The sequence below is a fragment of the Psittacula echo genome (genome assembly GCF_963264785.1).
Source record: "Psittacula echo genome assembly, chromosome: Z".
Taxonomy (NCBI): Eukaryota; Metazoa; Chordata; class Aves; order Psittaciformes; family Psittacidae; genus Psittacula; species Psittacula echo.
The window spans coordinates 54,684,844-54,704,333 of NC_137742.1; the positions used below are offsets into that span (position 1 = coordinate 54,684,844).

At 45.9% G+C, this 19,490-nt stretch overlaps 1 protein-coding gene across 1 annotated transcript; it reads right to left on the minus strand.

Moving 5' to 3' along the window:
- Nucleotides 1-4,456: 4,456 nt before the first annotated feature.
- Nucleotides 4,457-10,005, minus strand: LOC308232245 (purpurin; the record flags this gene model as incomplete). Its single annotated transcript, XM_080638322.1, has 5 exons — nucleotides 4,457-4,467; nucleotides 5,637-5,849; nucleotides 6,655-6,767; nucleotides 8,345-8,481; nucleotides 9,889-10,005. 5 exons carry the CDS (start codon nucleotides 10,003-10,005, stop codon nucleotides 4,457-4,459), a joined length of 591 nt encoding a protein of 196 aa, XP_080494448.1.
- Between the last annotated feature and the right edge of the window lie 9,485 nt (nucleotides 10,006-19,490).

Sequence of the window (19,490 nt, forward strand, 5' to 3'; positions counted from 1 at the left end):
TAAAATTAAAAATACTTCTAGAAATATTCAAGTATAGATCCTTGAGAGATTTTAGTGCATCTGAAGAAGGGGAAGATACATCTTGAGAGAACAATTTACCTTGTTAGGATGTCCTATTTGAGTAGCCACCTGCTTAAAAATTTTCCCACACTGGCAATCAGAATACAGCAGTCTTTATCAAATCAATGGCTATGCAATCGTCACAGGTGTTTGAAATGAAAAAAAGCATAACTGTTATGAAGAGTATTGATTTTGCTATGCAGGGATGTAGTGGAAAATGTATAGGTGTGTAGATCACAAAAAAATAGATCACTGCCCTGCTTATTTAGCAGACAAACTTAAATTATACTTCTCAGAGGTGAGGTCTGTAATGGCATATATGACACAAATGATGCAAAGCTGATGAGTCCTGGTGGAGTATTTGGCTTTTGCAAAGGTGCAGAACAGACAGTGGTGATTGACTTCTCTTTCACTGTATTGAATGAAGTCTATCCCTATGGTAAGTAATTTCCTTTGGAGCAAGTTATCATCTCTTAGAAGCTTTTTGCTGCTGGGAGTTCTGTTGATCCATGATTTCTGCTGCTTAGCAGAGACAGACATGAGGCTTGTGGCTGCCTTTTTTGAGTGGTTTCTAATTTTCTTGTTTTGTCAAAAAGTAGTGTGAGAGTTCTGGTTTCCCTAAAGTTTCAAGTTGAAATTTCCTACAATATTGTATTAGCTGTTGAAGCCACAAAAAAAGTAGAATTTGTATTTGCAAGGGCAGAACTTAACATGTTGTAGGTGCAAATAAAATCCAGTTTCTTAAGGTCAAGTCCAGCCACTTTGAAAGTCTGTCAGTAGGTCCCTCATTTAGGGCTTTTGCATTAAACATCCTCCAGAGTGTGGAAGGCACACTGCTTTTTCAGGTGTTTTCTTGGCAGTGGTAAATATGCCTGCAAAGCAGAGCTGACCAGAAATGGTGCACTGCCTGCTCAGAAACCAGTTTTGAATATTCAGCAAGAATTTTTTTCTTCTTTGCTGCTTTGGTATAAGTTTATTTCTTTCAGCAATGAGCGAGTCTGAACAGTTGCAGCAGAGAATTTGGTATTTCCAGGCTTGAATTTATTTCCAACAAAGTATAGAAGTTTTGGGCTGCCGTTGTCTGTTTTATAATTTCGTGTCACAGATAACTGGTATTTAATATTTGAAACGTGAGTTTTCTGTAACCTTCTGTTGCTGATTCTGTCAGATGAGGCTTCTAGAACTGCGTGTTTAACTCTTAACATCTGCATTACTGGGCAGGGATCAGCCCTTCCTCACAATTTCAGTTTTCAGAAGTGCTAGCAGGTGCTTAGTAGTTCTGTAGCATCAAAACCCGAGCAAGACTGCAGAACACTCAGTAATATCTCTTCCTGGCCATAAATCCAACTAGAAAGGTGTAACTGTGGCTCCAAGGTGAGATTGTTTGCCTGCTCTTCAAGCAAAAGCTTCCAAGTCTAAGTAACAGTTTCTCAAGTATTTGTTAAAATGAATGCTAGGGAAAAACCTTTCAGAAAGAGTGTTTTATGGTGGTGTATATACTGCATTTGTTGCCATCTTTAGTGCTACTCAATAAAACCAGGTTTTAATCTTTCACATGAAGCCTGTAAAAACAGGATCTGAGCAATGTGTTTTGGAAACTGCTCAAAAATCTAGCGTCAACAACTTAATCTTGGGAAGTAAACCCTGTTCTAAAGGTGTAAAAGCTTGATTGGTGCAAGTTTCAACATTACATAAAAATGAAGCGTGAAGGAGAGTATGACAAAGAAATTTGAAGGCTGAAGTAGGAACCTAACTACATACATAGATTGCCTCAGTTACCACAGCCCAGGGAAAACTGGTCTAACTGAACATGATATCATAGGGTCAGATCTCAGGCCTAGCAGTGTCCTTGCTTGGAGGAGGTTCACTTGTGTGTGAAGGACAATATCCTTGCAGGGTTCCTCCTGCTGTTGCACAGTTGTAGCCTTTCTGCCAGCACTAAAGGACCTTCTGAGGACAAAACAACAGTCCTTTTCATTCGTAAAGAGCTTTTTCTTTTCTCTTCTTAGTAGAAAGTTTGTGCTTGACAGAGATAATAATGACTTGGGACCTATACGCACACATCAAACCAGGAATAATAGTCTGGTTCTCATTAGCCAGCTCAAACAGCAGACAGAAGTGTGTCTGCTTCTAGACATGCCCTAGGTGTTTTATGTTGCACTCAATGGAATAATGAGAAGTGTAAGTAGTATCAGAATACGCTTACAGCTGCCTGCCCTACTCTACCTCTTCTTTCACGTTTCGTGCAGTCCAGAAATGGATATGAGCTAACTCTCATCTGTTTACTAGCTCACCAGATCATATGGTGAGGGCCTACCTGTGGTCCTGATGAGGTAGTGTTCCTCCAAGAACAAGGCAGATTCCTGGGGCATGTATAACTCCATGGTATTCTCCCAGAATCTCCACTATCCTCCTACAAACCTGGAGGCACAGGCTTGTGTGGCTGAGGGATTTCACTGCCTAACTCATCTAGACAGACTGTAACAACCACAATAAGGGTGCACTTGGTCCTGCGTATAGAACCTTGCTAGAACTCCCATCTGCTCTGTTCATACAGTTACTATAACCATAGACATTAAAAATTCCACTTCTGTAGGACTGGTAGAATTGGTCTGAATATTCTGGCCAGAGGCCAAGGTTTTCCAGCAAAGGGTTAGTGTTGTCTAATCACTTGTGATACAAGTCCTAAGTTCACAGATCTCCACTCAATACTTCCTCATGGGAGAGGGGGGCAAGTCATGAGCATTCAGTCAACGCACTGACCTTGCACTTAGTTCGGCACAAGAGGCTGATATTTTTTCAACACTCCGTGATCTCTGTCTATGTATTTTTTGTTTACATTGCTTCCTGCTGGTCTTCTGTTTCTGTCCTTAGCTTTAGATGGTAGCTCACCATCTTATTCCCCACTAGGGTAGCTTTCCCTAGACCAGAAGATCAAGGTACACCTTTATTTGATGCCGGCTGAGAGACTTCCCTGCATCCCTGTGGCAATGTCTCTGGCCTCAGAGCAGAGTCTTTAGTCTTTCAGTGGCTTTTTATTCTCATTCCAACAGATGCAGTTGGCAATCGTTGCATACTGTAGGTAAAATTGTGCAAGCATCTTTCAGAAGCTGTTTTATAGCGTAGTGCTCTGAAGATGTTCACTCAGTATCGACCTTGTGACACATACCTTTTGAAAGTCTCAGGAGCAGGGGCTGTTCCGCTTGCATGCTTAGTTGGTAATCATGGCTTCTAAAAGTTTGTGTTGCTGACAAACTTCAGGGTTCAGCAGGTTTATTTATAAGAAACATTCAGAGTGAATGTGATTTTACTAATCGCAGCGGGAAACATGCCAAAAATGCTGACTTGGGTTACCCTTTTTCTACATGGAGTTGTCTAGATACTATTCTTTTGGTTCCCTCCATGAAATTCGTGGCCATAAGACCTGTTGGTTCTGTATCTTTCAGTTCTATACCTCTAGGCAACTGGAGACTGAATTATGCAGGCAGTGGGGAGTAAATCACTGCTTGAACTAGTAACTGCTCATTTAAAGCAATATCCCAGTGTCACTGAAAGGAAAATAGGCTTTACTGCGTTTGTGATTCAGGGGCTAGTTAGAAATTCTCTACGCAGACTTTTGCGTATTCAGCCAGAAATAACCATAAGATATTACCAGGCAGCAAGGGTCACTATCAGCCTCACCTGGGTTTTTGTTTGAGAGGCTTCAGTGTTTAAATGGAACAGGTGGGAGAGGTACATCACACATGCCAGGGCACCGCAGGCACCTATGAGCCTGCCTTTGTTGCTTTGTGCACCCGCACACCCCATGGTCCACAAACCCTCTTCAGCTCAGCCCAGGCCCCTGCACCCTTGGGAGCCTTTCGCTGCAGGTAGCTCTGCTTCTGAGTCCCTCTGCAGGGCTGTTTCTGCCCATAGCCACCTTGCAGGCATGGCTGTGCCTTGCTGCCTTCACTGCCTGATGGACTCCCCAGTGAACCCAGACCTGCCCCATCACTGTGTCTTTGTCTGACGATCAGCACTGTCAGAGACCTGTCCCTGTGACCTGCCCTGCCCTGCTCCCCCTGCTTGGTGCTGGGGAAGGACACTGCCCCCACTGTGCTGGGGTCACCTTGGCCACCATCTGACGTCTCCTCCATGAGTGTCCCCACTCCTGCTCCCCAATGGGACAGCAGGTAACAAGTGATGTTTTTTTAAAAACATTTATTGACAAATGCCACGGTATTCCCTTGAAAATTCAGCTATCAGTGTACTGCATTGCACACAATTTACAGAATCCCCAAGATTTTCATGTGTTTTTCAGGACAAACACACTACTCAATACTATGATTTTCTTTTCTTATTAGCTGAGTGGCAACTTCAAGACCAAGAGGTCTGGTTCCTGTGCTTAAGAGTACTTTTAGCAGGCCCCTGGAAAGAAAGAAAGAAAAGTAAACTTTAGTCCTTTCAAGTAAATTTGCAATGTGCTTTAACAGCTTTTGAGTCTTCAGTGGAGCTGTAGCCACATCCTCCCTATGGTACTTCTGAATGAAGATTAGGATGGGGGGTGCAAAAGATGCTGTCTGCTCTGTGTGTGTTAGTGAAGCACTTCAGCAACCTTTGCTAGTCCCAGCCAGCCAGGAGTTTTCAGGCACTTCAGCTTGAGCCCACCACCCAGCTACCCCTCCTCTGCTACAGTGAGCAATACAGAGGGGCATGGGTCAGGGATGCCCCTGCCAGTCTCATAACCTCAGGTGATGACAGGACCTGCTCTGAGGTGGAGGGCTGGCTCACACAATGGTGTGCAGTTCAGAAGGTTTTAGCTGGTATTTCTTGTCCAGCAGTGCAGGACATGTGTTACTGCAGCAACCCCCCAGACCAACCCCCAGGTCCTCAGGCCTGTCTTAGTAAAGCGCCAATCTCCAGGCAAAGCTGTGGGCATGTGCAGGGTATGAGCAATTAGCTACCAACAAAGAGGAATTTATACTTCCAGCATAGCCTTAAAGCATCATCTGCCTGTCTCATGGGCAACATATGAGCTAGAAGATCAGCTCCCATGCCTCCACAAAAAAAGTTCTTTCAAAATGGGCTTTAGACATGCTCTGTTTGCATGTATGTGGCACAACTGCTGACTGCCACTGCCATCAGACACAGAATGGCTGCTCAGAGCCCCTCATGTCTGCTGCTCAGACTGGCCAGGACACAAATCATGCTGGAGCTAAGCAGAGGGAGGGTGCTCATTGCTGAAGGCAGCTTCTCCTCCTTTCCTAGAGGACAGTGCACAGACCTAAGGTAAGATGCTGTTACCCAGGTGGCCAAGACAAACGTCTCCAAGTGCAGAAACACCAGGTTGCTCCACCCATCCCTATCCTATCAGAGTAACAAAGCTGGTCTTCCTCTGGTAGTGTGTGTTTCAGCACACAGGATTCCTATGAGGGCAGACCTAAGGCTGCAGAACCACTCTGTAACATGCTTTCTCTGTTGCATGAACTTCCCTTTGCATCCATTTTCCTATTGGATATAACATGAAAAAAGCTTGCTAAAAGACAATAATGTAGTTTGCTACAGTTCTGTTGTGTTTGCTCATGAGCCCAAAGTACCTGATTGAAGCACGGGCTGGAACTGGCCAGACATGCAGATTTCTTCCTGCTTCTGGCGCACGATGCGCTGGATGGCTGGGGGCAGGCCACGGGGGTTGCGTGAGAAGATCAGGGAGTAGCCATCATCGCAGGAGCCATCCTCCTTCAGACTGCGGCAGGCATAGGTAATGGCATAGTTGTCATAGTCGGTGTCAATCACCCAGTAGTTGTCCCCTGAAACATTAGAACATATGTGTTGGTCACGGTGGCTAAAACAGAGCGGAGGTGGATGTAGTCATCCTGCAGAGAGACTCCTCACTTCAGCACATGGCAGGGATAGCTTCTGGAAGTATCTAAAGTCACCTCCTCCATCCAGGTTATCTCCACCCCATGAAGTGAAGAATTGGACAAACACAGGGCATCTTTGTTCCCCGTGAAACTCAGTGCATTTTCGCCTTTGGTGTCTTAGGCTGAAAGTATTAGAAGGACTAGGACCTTCCAGGATCTCAGTAACAAGAAATTGCTTTATGTTGCTTGCTCAAGCATGGGGAGGCAGGGCATACACATTAAATTTTTGCCGTACAGATTGCATTTCCCACACAAGCAGCCTCAGCAAAACATGCCTTCTGTTTTGCAGCCTTGCTCACCTAGGTGTGTTTTGGTGTGGCTTATCTGCCAATACTAGGTGAATATACTTCTTTCCTATGCACTAACGTGCCGAATCCTGCCCAGCCTCCACAGCTGAAGTCCCACAGCTATGGAGACTCAGGCACAAAGTATGAGTTATGCAGAGTACGTAAGTGAGGTTCAGCAGTTTCTGCAAGGAGGACTTAATTTCACAGCTCCATTTTGTTCATTCCAGCTGTGTCTCCCTGAGAAGAACTGAACCTTGCTGCTGGAGTGCAGATGTGGGTTCACATGTTGCCTCCATTAGCTATGAGGAGTATAAGGATGACTGCCTCACAGCACCTCAGCACTGTGAGGCTCAGGAAGCTGTAAGCCATTGCCCAGCACTGGTGGGCTGGAGAAGTTCACTCACCACCGCTGGAGAGGTAGCTGGCCAGTCCCTGGTAGGTCATGTACATCTTTGCTGGAGTGGCTGGGTCAGGTACGGTATACTGAGCAGCCATGTCAGCACAGATCACCCAGAACCTGCAACGAGAACCATGAGACTGGAGGTAAAACCCTGTGGCATGTGAGCTTCTAACAAGAGTCACTCAGGACTTGGGCAAGAACCAGGCTATGGTTCATCACAACTGCCTCAGGCATGGGCATGGCCTTTCTTGCTGCAGTCACTGTCACTAAGTAATGACATACCCTCATCAGTGACAGTGCATTGCTGCTATATGGTCCCCTCCTCTGCCGTGCAAGCATGCTGTGGCTGGGGCAGTGCCCTGACCCCACTTCAGCTCAGCAGGCTTTTTACCGCCCATTTCTGTACAAGCAAAGAGCCACCAAGCAATGTGATGGAGATAATTTCTTGGCTCCCTGCTAGCAGTTTGCAGCATGAGCTAACCTGCATTTGGGCTCATTTGCTGTGTCCCCGGGTGGAGGTGGCAAGTTTTCTATCCTCTCTCTAATCCTTCTTAGCTCTATTGGCACAGGGATGCCTGTTACAAGCATAGAAATAATTGCAGCCACTCCGCTGCCCAAGCTAGGTAAAAGCCTTCACACAGGCTATGGGAATCCTGTGCTTATCTTAGCCGTCCATTTCTTCTAATGCCCTTCTCTGTTTGCTTTGAATACCACCTGCGCCTTAGCACTGTTTGTCAAGTGTTACCTGGATATGTGGAACAGTGGAAGGGTCTGCATTACCTTCCTTGCACAGGCCACGCTTCCCCTTTACCCTGATGCTGCAGAAATAAACCCCTGGCAGCTTTGAGACCCCACTTGGTTTCTGAAGAGTTCTTTCGGGAATCTTCCCACCCACAATGCATGGCATGCCTGCAGACCTTAATTTGCCCCATTCCAAGACATCCTGAACTGCTGTGCTGTTGAGACCTTCACAGACACTCTTCTATTCCATTATTCATGCAGTTAGACAGTTTTTGGTAGTTAATGCACAACAGCACTGGTGCTAGCCCACTGGAAGCCCCAGATTTTCTTTTCCACACGCAGAAAGCTATTTAATCCTTTTACATGCAGTAATTTGCTATAGTAACCATGGCCAACAGGCAAAACTCTTAAGCTTCCTTACATCTGTCTATTCAGGCATCACAGTGGCATCCAAGAGTTATAACCCTGTGTTTTCCCCAGCAATCTATCCAACACTGTGTTGAAGGGTCTGTGAAAGTAGTGCCTACTTACACTCCTTTCTTTCCTCTGAACCTCTCAATGGAGTGAGAGCTGTCCTGACCTTGCAGCCTCACAGGCTTTGCTAGCTCTTCTCATTTGGTTGCAATTTATTTAGCTAACCACTCCATCATTCAAGATTTGACTTTATAATTGACTTTATGCAGTAATTCTGTGATGGACCCAGACCAGAGCCAGGCTGAGAAGTAACCAGGACTCAAAAGTGTCTAACCTCTGGCCCATAATACATTACCTTGTTTGAGCTTCCGTTTCTGGTGAGTAAAGCCCAGAATTAGATGATCTTAAGGTCCTTTCCAACCCTAACTATCCTACGATTCTGCGATTCTATGTTGTGTACTCAGGGTAGAACACCATCCATGTCCCCCTCCTCTAGTACCTCATGGCAGCAACCAGAGCTAAAAGTCAAGATAACTCACCCAAAAAGCTTGACTCGGCCTTTGGATGATGCTGTCATTGTGCCATCTTCCTCCACGGTGTATTCAGCAGAGATGTTGTCCTGAAGGAAAAGGCCTTCTGGATCCTTCTTGGCCAGGGCATACCATTTCCCTGCATACTAAAATGAAAGACTGTAAATATCTGGATTAATCACCATTTTTGTAACTACCCATTGCCTAGCCTATGGAGAAAGTCTGAGTTTGGGTGGGTATGTAGCACACAGGTCCTGCTATGCTGTCTGATGAACCCTTGCTTCTGTGCCAGGAGTGGGTGTAGCAGCTCTGCACTACTGTGTGCATGTACTCATTGGTGTGTGAGATGTTCCCCATCAAAAGGGACCCCACGCTGAGAGCTTCTCCCATCCTGAGATGCCTGCTTGGGAGTCAGGCTGGTTCTTCCCTCTTCCCATTCAGGCCCCTGCTTTTCCATGGAAGATGCAATCAATGATGCCAAACTGCAGCCACGAAGACCTCAGCAAGCAGTCTGGAGACACTCTTGTGGCTGCTAGGGGCCACAGTTGATCTTTTCACCAGCTGATGATGAAAAACCAGCAAAGCAGAAAGCAGCGACTCTGCGTTTTGAAGAGGAAAGGATGCGCTGGGGAGGTTAGCAGCAGGGGAAATAAAATGGAATTAAGGGGAAGAAAACCTCTAGGAAAAACACAAATCCCTGAAAATGCACAAGCAGCATCTAGTAAAATGAAAACAAGATTCAACCAGGTCACTTGACAGACAGTGAGGCTCTTGAAAGTTAACATCATTAGTAGAAATACTGAGGAAAGTAGAACTTAGCTGTGTTAAATTTGATTCTCCAGAGAAGCTAATGAAAGATGCTCGGCAAGTTACGTGCTTAAGCTTGAAACAGGCTCCAAAATTCCCAAATACGGGAGCCTGAGAAACACTCTGACTTCTTAAAACCCGGCTGTTCCCAAAGCTGTCCTCAGAGATGGGCTTGTTTCCAGCAAAGCCAATCTTGTATACAGGAAGTGCTGACCCCTTTCCAGCTGCAGCTGCAAGCGGTGTTTCCTGAGGGACTGTTCTGGACCTTTCCAACACTAAGGTAGCCCTGATTTCCTCCTCGCAGGCAGGCAGATTAAATGCTGTGTTTAAACAAGAGTCTGTCTATGTTCAGGATACCCAGCTAGTTAAATCAGCAGTTTGCTGTGACTCCCAGGAATGGCTGGTGGTGGATGCAAGTCCCCTGGGCATGTGTTGGGGCTTTCTCTCTGGTCTAAATTGTTTCATTCATGGGACCGCTCAAAGATGAGATCTGCACCAAGCTTTGAGCTAACAGAAGGTGACATCTAACAGAATAGTGTCCCTGACTTTCAAGGCTGAATTTACTAGTATGCTCAGAAAGTTAAACGGTAGTAAGAGAAACGAACTACAGGAACTTTGAGAGACACCACACAAAAGAAGTTAACTTCTTGGTGAGGAACTCCTTTAGATTAGCATCAACAACAACCTGGAAAACCAGTTAATATATGGAGCTTCTTTACATATATGGTTGAAGTAACCATACTTACCCTTTTTGGATCAAAATTGTCTTTCACAGCAAAAGACTCCACTGCACAGGTCTGAGCCAGGCTGTATTCAACAGTGGAAAAGATCGAGGCCAGGAAAACGTATTGTGTGTATTTCATTCTGCAAGACAAAAGCAAACATGGGGGTTTATTCCATGCAATAGATGTAGCTAGCAGATGTGGAGTCGCTAGTGCTGTGCCTACAGATACAGATTCCTCTCATTTTAAAACTAGGTTTTTGCCATGCTGAGTAGACTACCAACTCATCCCCTGAGAAACTGCTAGGGCATTGTGGTACCTAAATCCAGCCAAAATTGGACATCAGTGGCGATTACTTCATAAGAGTGTTTTGCTTGCCAGTAATAGCATTGTGGCTCGTTATATTTTTACATTGCAGATCAAACCAGACTCTGGATGAGGTTGGTAAGAATTGATAAAAAATTAATTTTTTTTTAGGTTTTTTTGTCAGAAGAAGAGTGATGTTGCAATGAGCTCTGGTAAAGCACTGCAGGTTGAAAGGATCGTGAGCGTACACTTTGCTTGTAAGTTAGCAAAGCTGTGTTCCTTATGACCAGTTCTCATCACCGAAACAGGCTCTTCCTAGCTGCCTACCCTAATGGCAGAATACATCTGAGTATTGTTTGCCCTCAGACCATTCCCTGTACACACATGACATGATATTCAGTTTCTAGAGGCTTGATCTGCCGTTGCAGCACAGCCACAAGGTGGCCATGGCTTTTCTCAGGTATCCTAGCTCATCTGTATCCCAGCATATTTGTGTTTCTCACATTTTGAGGAGAGAGCATATGCATTATAGGTTCTTGGAAAGTATTTGACCCTGAATATCTGTTCTGATGCCAAGATAAAACACAGTTACCTGAAACTTGCCTGCAGCATCCAAGGTGAGCTACCAACCCAGGACTTTCAAATACCCAAGCAGCTACTCTGTTATAGCTGCTGTCTTGCAGCCTGCACTTCCCTGCTGCAAGAGATGCTAATCTGGCCCACCTCTGCTGAAGAGAGACCTACCTGTTGGAGTAGAGGTGCTCAAGATCCCTGAGACCACTCTGCTTCTTTCTTTGGGTTGCAGTCAGCAGGAGAGTTTTGTGTCAAATGCCCTCCAGCTGCCTTTAAATAATGAATCTGTAAAGTCACTAATTGGTTATTTTTGCTCGTGTGCCTGAATAAAACGCTTAATCTTGGATAATCCATTATGTAAAAACCAACTGTAATCCTCACACTGGTGGGTCTGACTGCCACCCTAATACAAACACAGCTTTACATAATGGAAAAAAGCTGTCCAGAAAGCTAATAAATCTGCTGATGTGATTGAAACACACCTTTGTCTCATTGAAGTCTTTCTGCTACTAACACGTGTTACGAGAATAAGCACAGAGCATTAACCAGAGAAACTCATGGACTGTACGTACTCATCTGCATAAGCACGTGTTCATATTTGACAATTCACATGGGGTAGATATGTAATTAGCTCCTCCAATATCTGCGTTGTCAAATTAAGGTAATCCTTGAAAGAGCGGAAAGACGTTATGCATTATCTATAGGGCAAGGTGCGTGTGTGGGGTGTGAAGACGAGAGAATAAAGATTTTGTCTTCATGTTGACATCAAAATCTTGGAATCCCCAGTTCTCCTGTGCACTGAAATACACATTCTTCCCAGTTCATCCTGTCAACATTTCCAGTTACATAAATACTGTAGCTCTCTTGTTCCCAGTATGTTCTTCCTAGAAGCCTTCAATGGGGATGCAATAAAGCACAAAAGGATGAGAAGGCAGAAATGGCTAGAAAAACATTTTTGCTGGGAAACTGTGCCTGCCATTCTTAGCATTTCCCCAGGTGCCCAAGTAATTTCCTCAACTGCAAAGGCTGCTCATGTACTCTTTCTGCCCAGGCTCACCTGAGGGATTTGAGACTTCAGACACTCATCTAGCAGTTGCCAGCACTAGCAGTTACTTCTCCCATGAGGCTCCTGGGTGTTGGGGAGCCTTGGGCATACCCACTAGGCATGATCCTGTAGTTCCTATGGAGTAAGCCCGGGGAGTCCTGAACCTGCTGGTACTGATCCAACAATCTGGGCATTCAGAGTAAGGCTGAAGTCTTCTGGATGTGTTTGACTTGCTGCAGAGATCACTTGCAACCACTTGCCCAGGAATTCCTGACCAGAAGCACACAACCTTGCCCCGTAACTAGTGTGAACTGTGTTGCTTTCCAGGCAACTTGTTTAGGGTTGCCCATTATTATGGAAAGACAGTCCTTGCCTGCTGCCAGAGGAAACTTTGATTTGGCCTGTGTACAGCTTCTACTTACACTTCAGATGGGGCAATGACACTTCGCAGGCACAAGTCTAGCAGAGAAACTGAGCGTACCCTGTTCATGCCATCTGCAGCTTCAAAGGCAACCTGGGCAACTTCACAGGGGAGTGACCTGCTGGTAACTGGGATGAGAAGGTGACAGCACCCATCCCAGGCTGGGGGAAACCAGGAGCAAGTGCCACATCATGCCCTGCTCTGCCTGATGGAGTGGCTGCATGAGGTCTCCATCACCTCTCCAGCCATGGTGGGGCCACACCACCACACCCTGTGCTCTTGTCCTTTTATGAGTAGCTTGCTTTGGGGCAGGTGGATCACTTTTGGGCTGGCCAGTGTCATGCACAAAGACCCTTCTTCCCCTGGGTGTTTTGTCTGGGTTTATCCAGGAACACTCAGACCTGGAGGTCTGGGGAGAGGTACCAGCTGCTTTGTGTCCTGGGCAGTGTGGATCTACCTCGTCCTGCCTTGGCCTGATTTTCTGAAAGGATGCCAAACAGCCTTTTGCCAGACTAATCCTTGGGCTGCAGCTGTCTGCTCACCATATGTACCGTGCTCCGGTGGGGAGCAGGGTCCCTGAAAGGACTGAACAGGGCTCGTGGCCTCCTGCACTGAGTGTGAAGATAACCAGCTCTGTCAATGCAAGCACTGCTCATTCCCTATGGCCTTAAGCACACACTGTGCAGCCTACTTTCAGCTCCCTTGGCACTCACTCCTTGGAACTGTGTCTTCATCACCAGAGCATTTACTTATTTAATATTATACTTACATATACAGTGTTTATTTAGTTAGTGAAAGGAAACTAACAGAAAGCCTACTTGATTTCTTTACAGTACTTGGCCACTCAAAGAATGACCTAAAACATGAATTCTTAAACTGGCTTTTGCATGCCAGATGCCCTCTATATTTTCAAAGATCTTCCTGCTGACACTGAATCTGAGTGCAGAAGTGTGCTTTTGCAGAATGGCACAGGGATTTGAGAGAGAAAGAAGTGCAGTCTTTTCTGTGAATTTGAAGGGCTTCAAAACACTCATCGCTTTGTCTGTTTCCAACAAGACAGATTAGTTTATGTCCGTGTGAGACATAGGTGACACTGGAAGCCATGCTTAGGTGACTACTTAATCCCCTGGGGATTAGAGGCATGCTAATAATAGCTAATCACAACACAAGATTTTGGTTGGTGACCATAACATCTGTCACTGCATTATATGCTGTTTGGAATAACAAAAAAGCTATAAAACTAATCTTCATTTTCACAGTATTATGGTAATTTGTGCTGCACATAGAAAAAGAAAGGGAGGTGTAAAAGCACTGAAGGATATTCGTGGGCCTGTTAAATTTGGTGTAACGTGAAACAGATCGTATAAAAACAAAGGTACACTGCAGGATCCAGTTGTCAAAGAAGGTATCCAAGGGCCTTTTCTGGACCTGCTTATCAAAACTGGATGTTTTTCAATAGAAGATTTGTCCTGACCAAATAAAGCACGTATTCAGTGCACTGGACTCAGCATCAAAGTAACTGGTAGTTTCAATGGCCTGCAATAAAACAGGTATGCAGACGAGACAATTAATCTTATCACCTGCTCTAACATACGAAATTCAGCAGCAGCAGTTCTGGGTTTCCTACCCCCAGCAGCTCTTCCCCTTCTGCCTTATTATTGGAATAAGCATGGGTAAACTGCTCTGGGAATTACTGCAATTGCACTGCTGGCAACTCAGCTGTGCTAGCTCAGCAGCCGATGGCACAGTATCAGGACACTAAATAGCCTCCTGCACTAGGCATTAAGTTCCCTGCTGTCCAGTAGGCACTCAAGTTGTGGGCTTGTTTGCCAGGGTGCTGGAGAACAACTACGTGTAGGTGCATTTTGAGTCACCTTTGGCATCTCTTGTAGGGGTTATTGCACTGTAAGTTGGGAGGATTTCCTGCTCCAGCTTTAGATCTAATTTGTGAGGCTGAGGATGCAGGGCTTCCTTCTGGGGTGTCACACACATGTGCCTGTGTTGCTGGAGGACCTATGTCCCCGTCCCATGGACTGAGAGGACAGCAATAGTCTGTTCTACTTCCTTACGAGGATGGGAGGCAGGAGAAATAAGGCTTTCTCAAAAAGACTTGCACACCACTCGAAGGTCACTGACTAAGAGGTTCTGGGTTTCTGCGACTTCTGCTCAGAAATACTGATCTTTCCCAGTGAAGGGAGTGACTCAATACAGATGAAGAGGAAATCATTTGCAGTTTGTTCCTCTGTGGTTCAAGGGTAAGGTTCTTGGGTGTGCTACATTATTAGATAAGAAAGTATCATAAATCACTGCCTTATTGCTTTCAAGGTGCCATTCAAATACCTCACAGCTTTAAATAACAAAAACTGAAAGGCACCTTTCCCATCTGAAGTGTGATAGTGTCTTTCTTGCTCAATGCTTTGACTGACAATTGGTAGAGCAAGGGCTCATATGCGTGCACACAACACATCTCAGACAGACACACATGTCCCCCCCAGCTCACAAGCGAAAGTGTGAGGCTGCTCAAAGCATGGAAGAGTCAAGGAGCCTCAGGGCCTCTGCTGTTATGGGTAGCCAGCACAGGGAGAAATGATTTTCTCAGGGCCATTGACAAGAGCCTGGCAGCAAAAAAAACTTCTAGTCTCTCTCCCATTCAGCACAGGGTGAATGCAAAGCTGACTAAAATCTCTTCTGAAGTGGGATTTTAGCATGCTGGGACCCATCAGACAAAAAGGAAGATCATCTTTTGTGCCACCTCCTGTTATCTGCACAACTGTATGGACAATGGTTGCAGAATGATCAGTGAGCTGCTGGATATCCCTCTCCAAGCCATGACAGTTTCCCTAATGGCCTGTTGCTCCTCTGTACCAAGACCATCCAGGCCTGAGGCAACCTGATGAAAAAAAGACCTTTTTTGACTATCAAATAAAGAGATGGACATTTTGGTGGTTGTTTTCTAGTACATACTACTAGGCGTACTGTTGCTGTATCTATATACATACCTAGCATTCACTGCTACTGGCCTGGTCCATTTGCAGACATTGGCAGGTTTATTAATTTTAGTTGCAGCATTTGGTTAAAGATCCAGTATTCGTCTTTTCATGCCTACCCACCTGCTCCTGGAGGGCAGAGATCAGGCTGGAGAGCCTGCCTTTATCAAGTGGGAAAGGAGGGTGGCATCTGCAAACATGAGAGGGGTTCAGCTGTCTGGAGCTAAGGTCTTTGCACGTGAAGACAGCTGCGGAGTATTTCCAAGGGCTGATCCTACTCTTTGGGGAAGGCAGGAGCAAGGGTGTTGTTCCCTTGAGGCAGACAGTATTCCCTGACACGTTTTGCAGTGAGGTAGCAGGCTGGAGTTTATTTAATCCCTGGTGTTATTCCCAGGATGCCTTCAAAAACCGAGAGGCACAGAAGGTAGGTGAATATCCCTGAAGATGTAAGTAATGCTTGTAGTAGTCTAAGTCTGGTTCCTTTTCCGTTGATGCAACAGAAGCATCTTAACACCAAATACTCAGGAATAAATCTGTAGGTTCTAACTTGTTGCAAAGCATGATGTAACAGTAGAATATGTGTCCTCCATTACATATTGCAGACAGTAAGTGCTGCCTCCAGATTATTGCTCCAGATTACTTCAGTGGGGTGTTTACAGCCCTTCACATGGCATGCATCTCAAGGTGCTTTACAAAAGTGATACTGCTAGCACAGAGCTTGAGTAGTTCTGGGTAAGCCAGGCTGCCCCTGCCAGTCCTGATGATGGATTTAAAAGCTAAAACCAGAAGCACAAATTAACAAAGCCAGGAGGATCTTATGCGCATACAGCCAAAGGCCATTAGTCAGGCGCCTAGCCTTTCTGAGCATTAGAGGACACAGTTTCCATCTGCAACAGAAGGCGGAAACAGACTAAGGAGGAAGGGTTTAGGTCAGTGCTCTTTGAACTTCAAGAAGAGGGCAGTTGAGAATGTGAAGCTTATTAGAGAGTCACAGAGCTAGGGAATAAGCCAAAGGCTCTCACGTACTACTGCATTTCAGCTTTCTCTGTGGGGGAATAGGATGGACTTCATTATATTGCTTTGCAAATGGGAAAAGAACCATGAAGTTTCTAACCTATCAAAGACGATTAAGTTATTACTACTTATTTCATGAAGGGTTTTGTTTGTTTTATGCTTTAAACAGCTCTTTTTCTTTGAAACTGCAATAGAACAAATCTTCCATTGATAGGAAACTTCCTTATTTTTACCATGGCATGCTTCTCATCAGCTAAGGGCGCTTTAGCAAAGTGAAGAGCTACAGCTGCTCCCTTTATGACCAGTAAACACCTGTATGACCCAACTTGTTGCTGGTTTCTGGAATACGAGTACTTGCTTCCTCTAAGCTGCAGCCTTGTACCTGCCGATGTTGCACCCCTCTTTACACTGTTCTGCTGTGTACACTGAGACTACCCAGTCTCTCCCAGCTTCTTCTCATGATTTCTTGGCCTGATCTCTTCTTACCCATGGCCGCTATGCTCAGTCTCACACTTCTTGTTCTCCAGTTTTCCACAGTAGTCTGTTCTTTGATTTAAAGCCACTTTCTGTGTGTGCATCCCTGTGCCCAGCACTGTAACAACATCCAGTCAAGGGCTATCCCTGAGCCCCCTCCATCTTCTACTGGCTGGAGACCGGTAATGAGTGGTGTCCCTCAGGGATCGGTGTTGGGACCGGTCTTGTTCAACATCTTTGTCGGTGACATGGACAGTGGGGATTGAGTGCGCCCTCAGCAAGTTTGCTGATGACACCAAGCTGTGTGGTTCAGTTGATACACTGGAGGGAAGGGATGCCATCCAGAGGGACCTCAACACACTTGTGAGGTGGGCTGATGCCAACCTGATGAAGTTTAACCATGCCAAGTGCAAGGTCCTACACCTGGGTTGGGGCAATCCCAGGCACAGCTACAGGTTGGGCAGAGAAGAGATTCAGAGCAGCCCTGCAGAGAAGGACTTGGGGGTGTTGGTCGATGAGAAAATGAATACGAGCCGGCTTCAGTGTGCGCTCGCAGCCCAGAAAGCCAACCGTATCCTGGGCTGCATCAAAAGGAGCGTGACCAGCAGGTCGAAGGAGGTGATCCTGCCCCTCTACTCTGCTCTCGTGAGACCTCACTTGGAGTATTGTGTGCAGTTCTGGTGTCCTCAACATAAAAAGGACATGGAACTGTTGGAACAAGTGCAGAGGAGGGCCACGAGGATGATCAGGGGACTGGAGCACCTCCCGTATGGAGACAGGCTGAGAAAGTTGGGGCTGTTCAGCCTGGAGAAGAGAAGGCTGCGTGGAGACCTCATAGCAGCCTTCTAGTATCTGAAGGGAGCCTACAAGGATGCTGGAGATGGACTCTTCATTAGGGACTGTAGTGACAGGACGAGGGGTAATGGGTTAAAACTGAAACAGGGGAAGTTTGTATTGGATATAAGGAAGAAATTCTTTACTGAGAGGGTGGTGAGGCACTGGAATGTAGTCTATGGGGCGGAGTCCAGTTGGAGGCCTGTATCTAGTGGAGTGCCTCAAGGGTCAGTATTGGGACCAGTATTATTTAATATATTCATCAACGATTTAGATGAGGGAATTGAGTGTACTGTCAGCAAGTTTGCTGATGACACTAAGCTGGGAGGAGTGGCTGACACGCCAGAAGGCTGTGCTGCCATCCAGCGGGACCTGGACAGGCTGGAGAGTTGGCAGGGAGAAACTTGATGAAATATAACAAGGGAAAGTGTAGAGTCCTGCATCTGGGCAGGAACAACCCCAGGTTCCAGTATAGGTTGGGGAACGACCTGTTAGAGAGTAGTGTAGGGGAGAGGGACCTGGGGGTCCTAGTGGACAGCAGGATGACCATGAGCCAACACTGTGCCCTTGTGGCCAAGAAGGCCAATGGCATCCTGGGGCGTATTAGAAGGGGGGTGATCAGTAGGTCGAGAGAGGTCCTCCTTCCCCTCTACTCTGCCCTGGTGAGACCGCATCTGGAATATTGTGTCCAGTTCTGGGCCCCTCAGTTCAAGAAGGACAGGGACCCGCTGGAGAGAGTCCAGCGCAGGGCAACTAAGATGATTAAGGGAGTGGAGCATCTCCCTTATGAGGAAAGGCTGAGGGAGCTGGGTCTCTATAGTTTGGAGAAGAGGAGACTGCGGGGGGACCTTATTAGTGTATATAAATATATAAAGGGGGAGTGTCATGAGGATGGAGCCAAGCTCTTCTCAATGGCAAACTATGATAAGACAAGGGGTAATGGGTATAAACTGGAACACAAGAGGTTCCACTTAAACTTGAGAAGAAACTTCTTCTCAGTGAGGGTGACAGAACACTGGAACAGGCTGCCCAGGGGGTTTGTGGAGTCTCCTTCTCTGGAGACATTCAAAACCCGCCTGGACACATTCCTGTGTAACCTTATCTAGGTGTTCCTGCTCTGGCAGGGGGATTGGACTAGATGATCTCTTGAGGTCCCTTCCAATCTCTAACATACTGTGATACTGTGATACTGTGAATGGGTTTCCCAGGGAGGTTGTGAATGCTCCATCCCTGGCGGTGTTCAAGGCCAGGTTGGATGAGGCCTTGGGTGGCATGGTTTAGTGTGAGGTGTCCCTGCCCATGGCAGGGGGCTTGGAACTAGATTATCTTAAGGTCCTTTCCAACCCTAATTATTCTATAATTCTATGGTTCTATGATTCTCAGCAAGCCATCAGCCTCTTTCTAAACTCACTTGAACACGTATTTCTCTGAGTACCTTCCCATCCTGGTTTAGTTGTTGTGGAGCAGTTATGTTGAGAATCACTTGGCATCTACCTGTTCATATCTCAATAACCAAAAGCAAACACTGAAATCCTTCCCATGGGACCCTTTCAGCCTTGATTTCCCCCTACCCAATAGCTCCCGTGGCTTTCAGAAATGCTTCTGTACCCTGGATCTTCCCTAATGAGAGGCTCAAAGATTTTCCTCAATATTCAGTTTCAAAAGTATGGAAGGGCATTTTCTGTTGGCATTTGCCTCATGGCCTTCATGGCTCATCACCATTCTTTTTAGTCACTGTACTATCCATGCTTTCCATATTCCTTCATGTGTTTCAATACTTGGCTGTTTCCACTGCTTCATATAGACTCAATATCCCTTTTCTTCTTCCTCATTACTTTATAATGTCTTCTGCTCTTTCTTTACTCTTGAAGTTAGAGTGAGTTTCTCTGTTCCATTTCTTTTCTGCTCAACAATCCTATTCTCTGCCTTCTTTTTTTTCCATTGTGGCCATGTTTCCCATAAATCACTAATT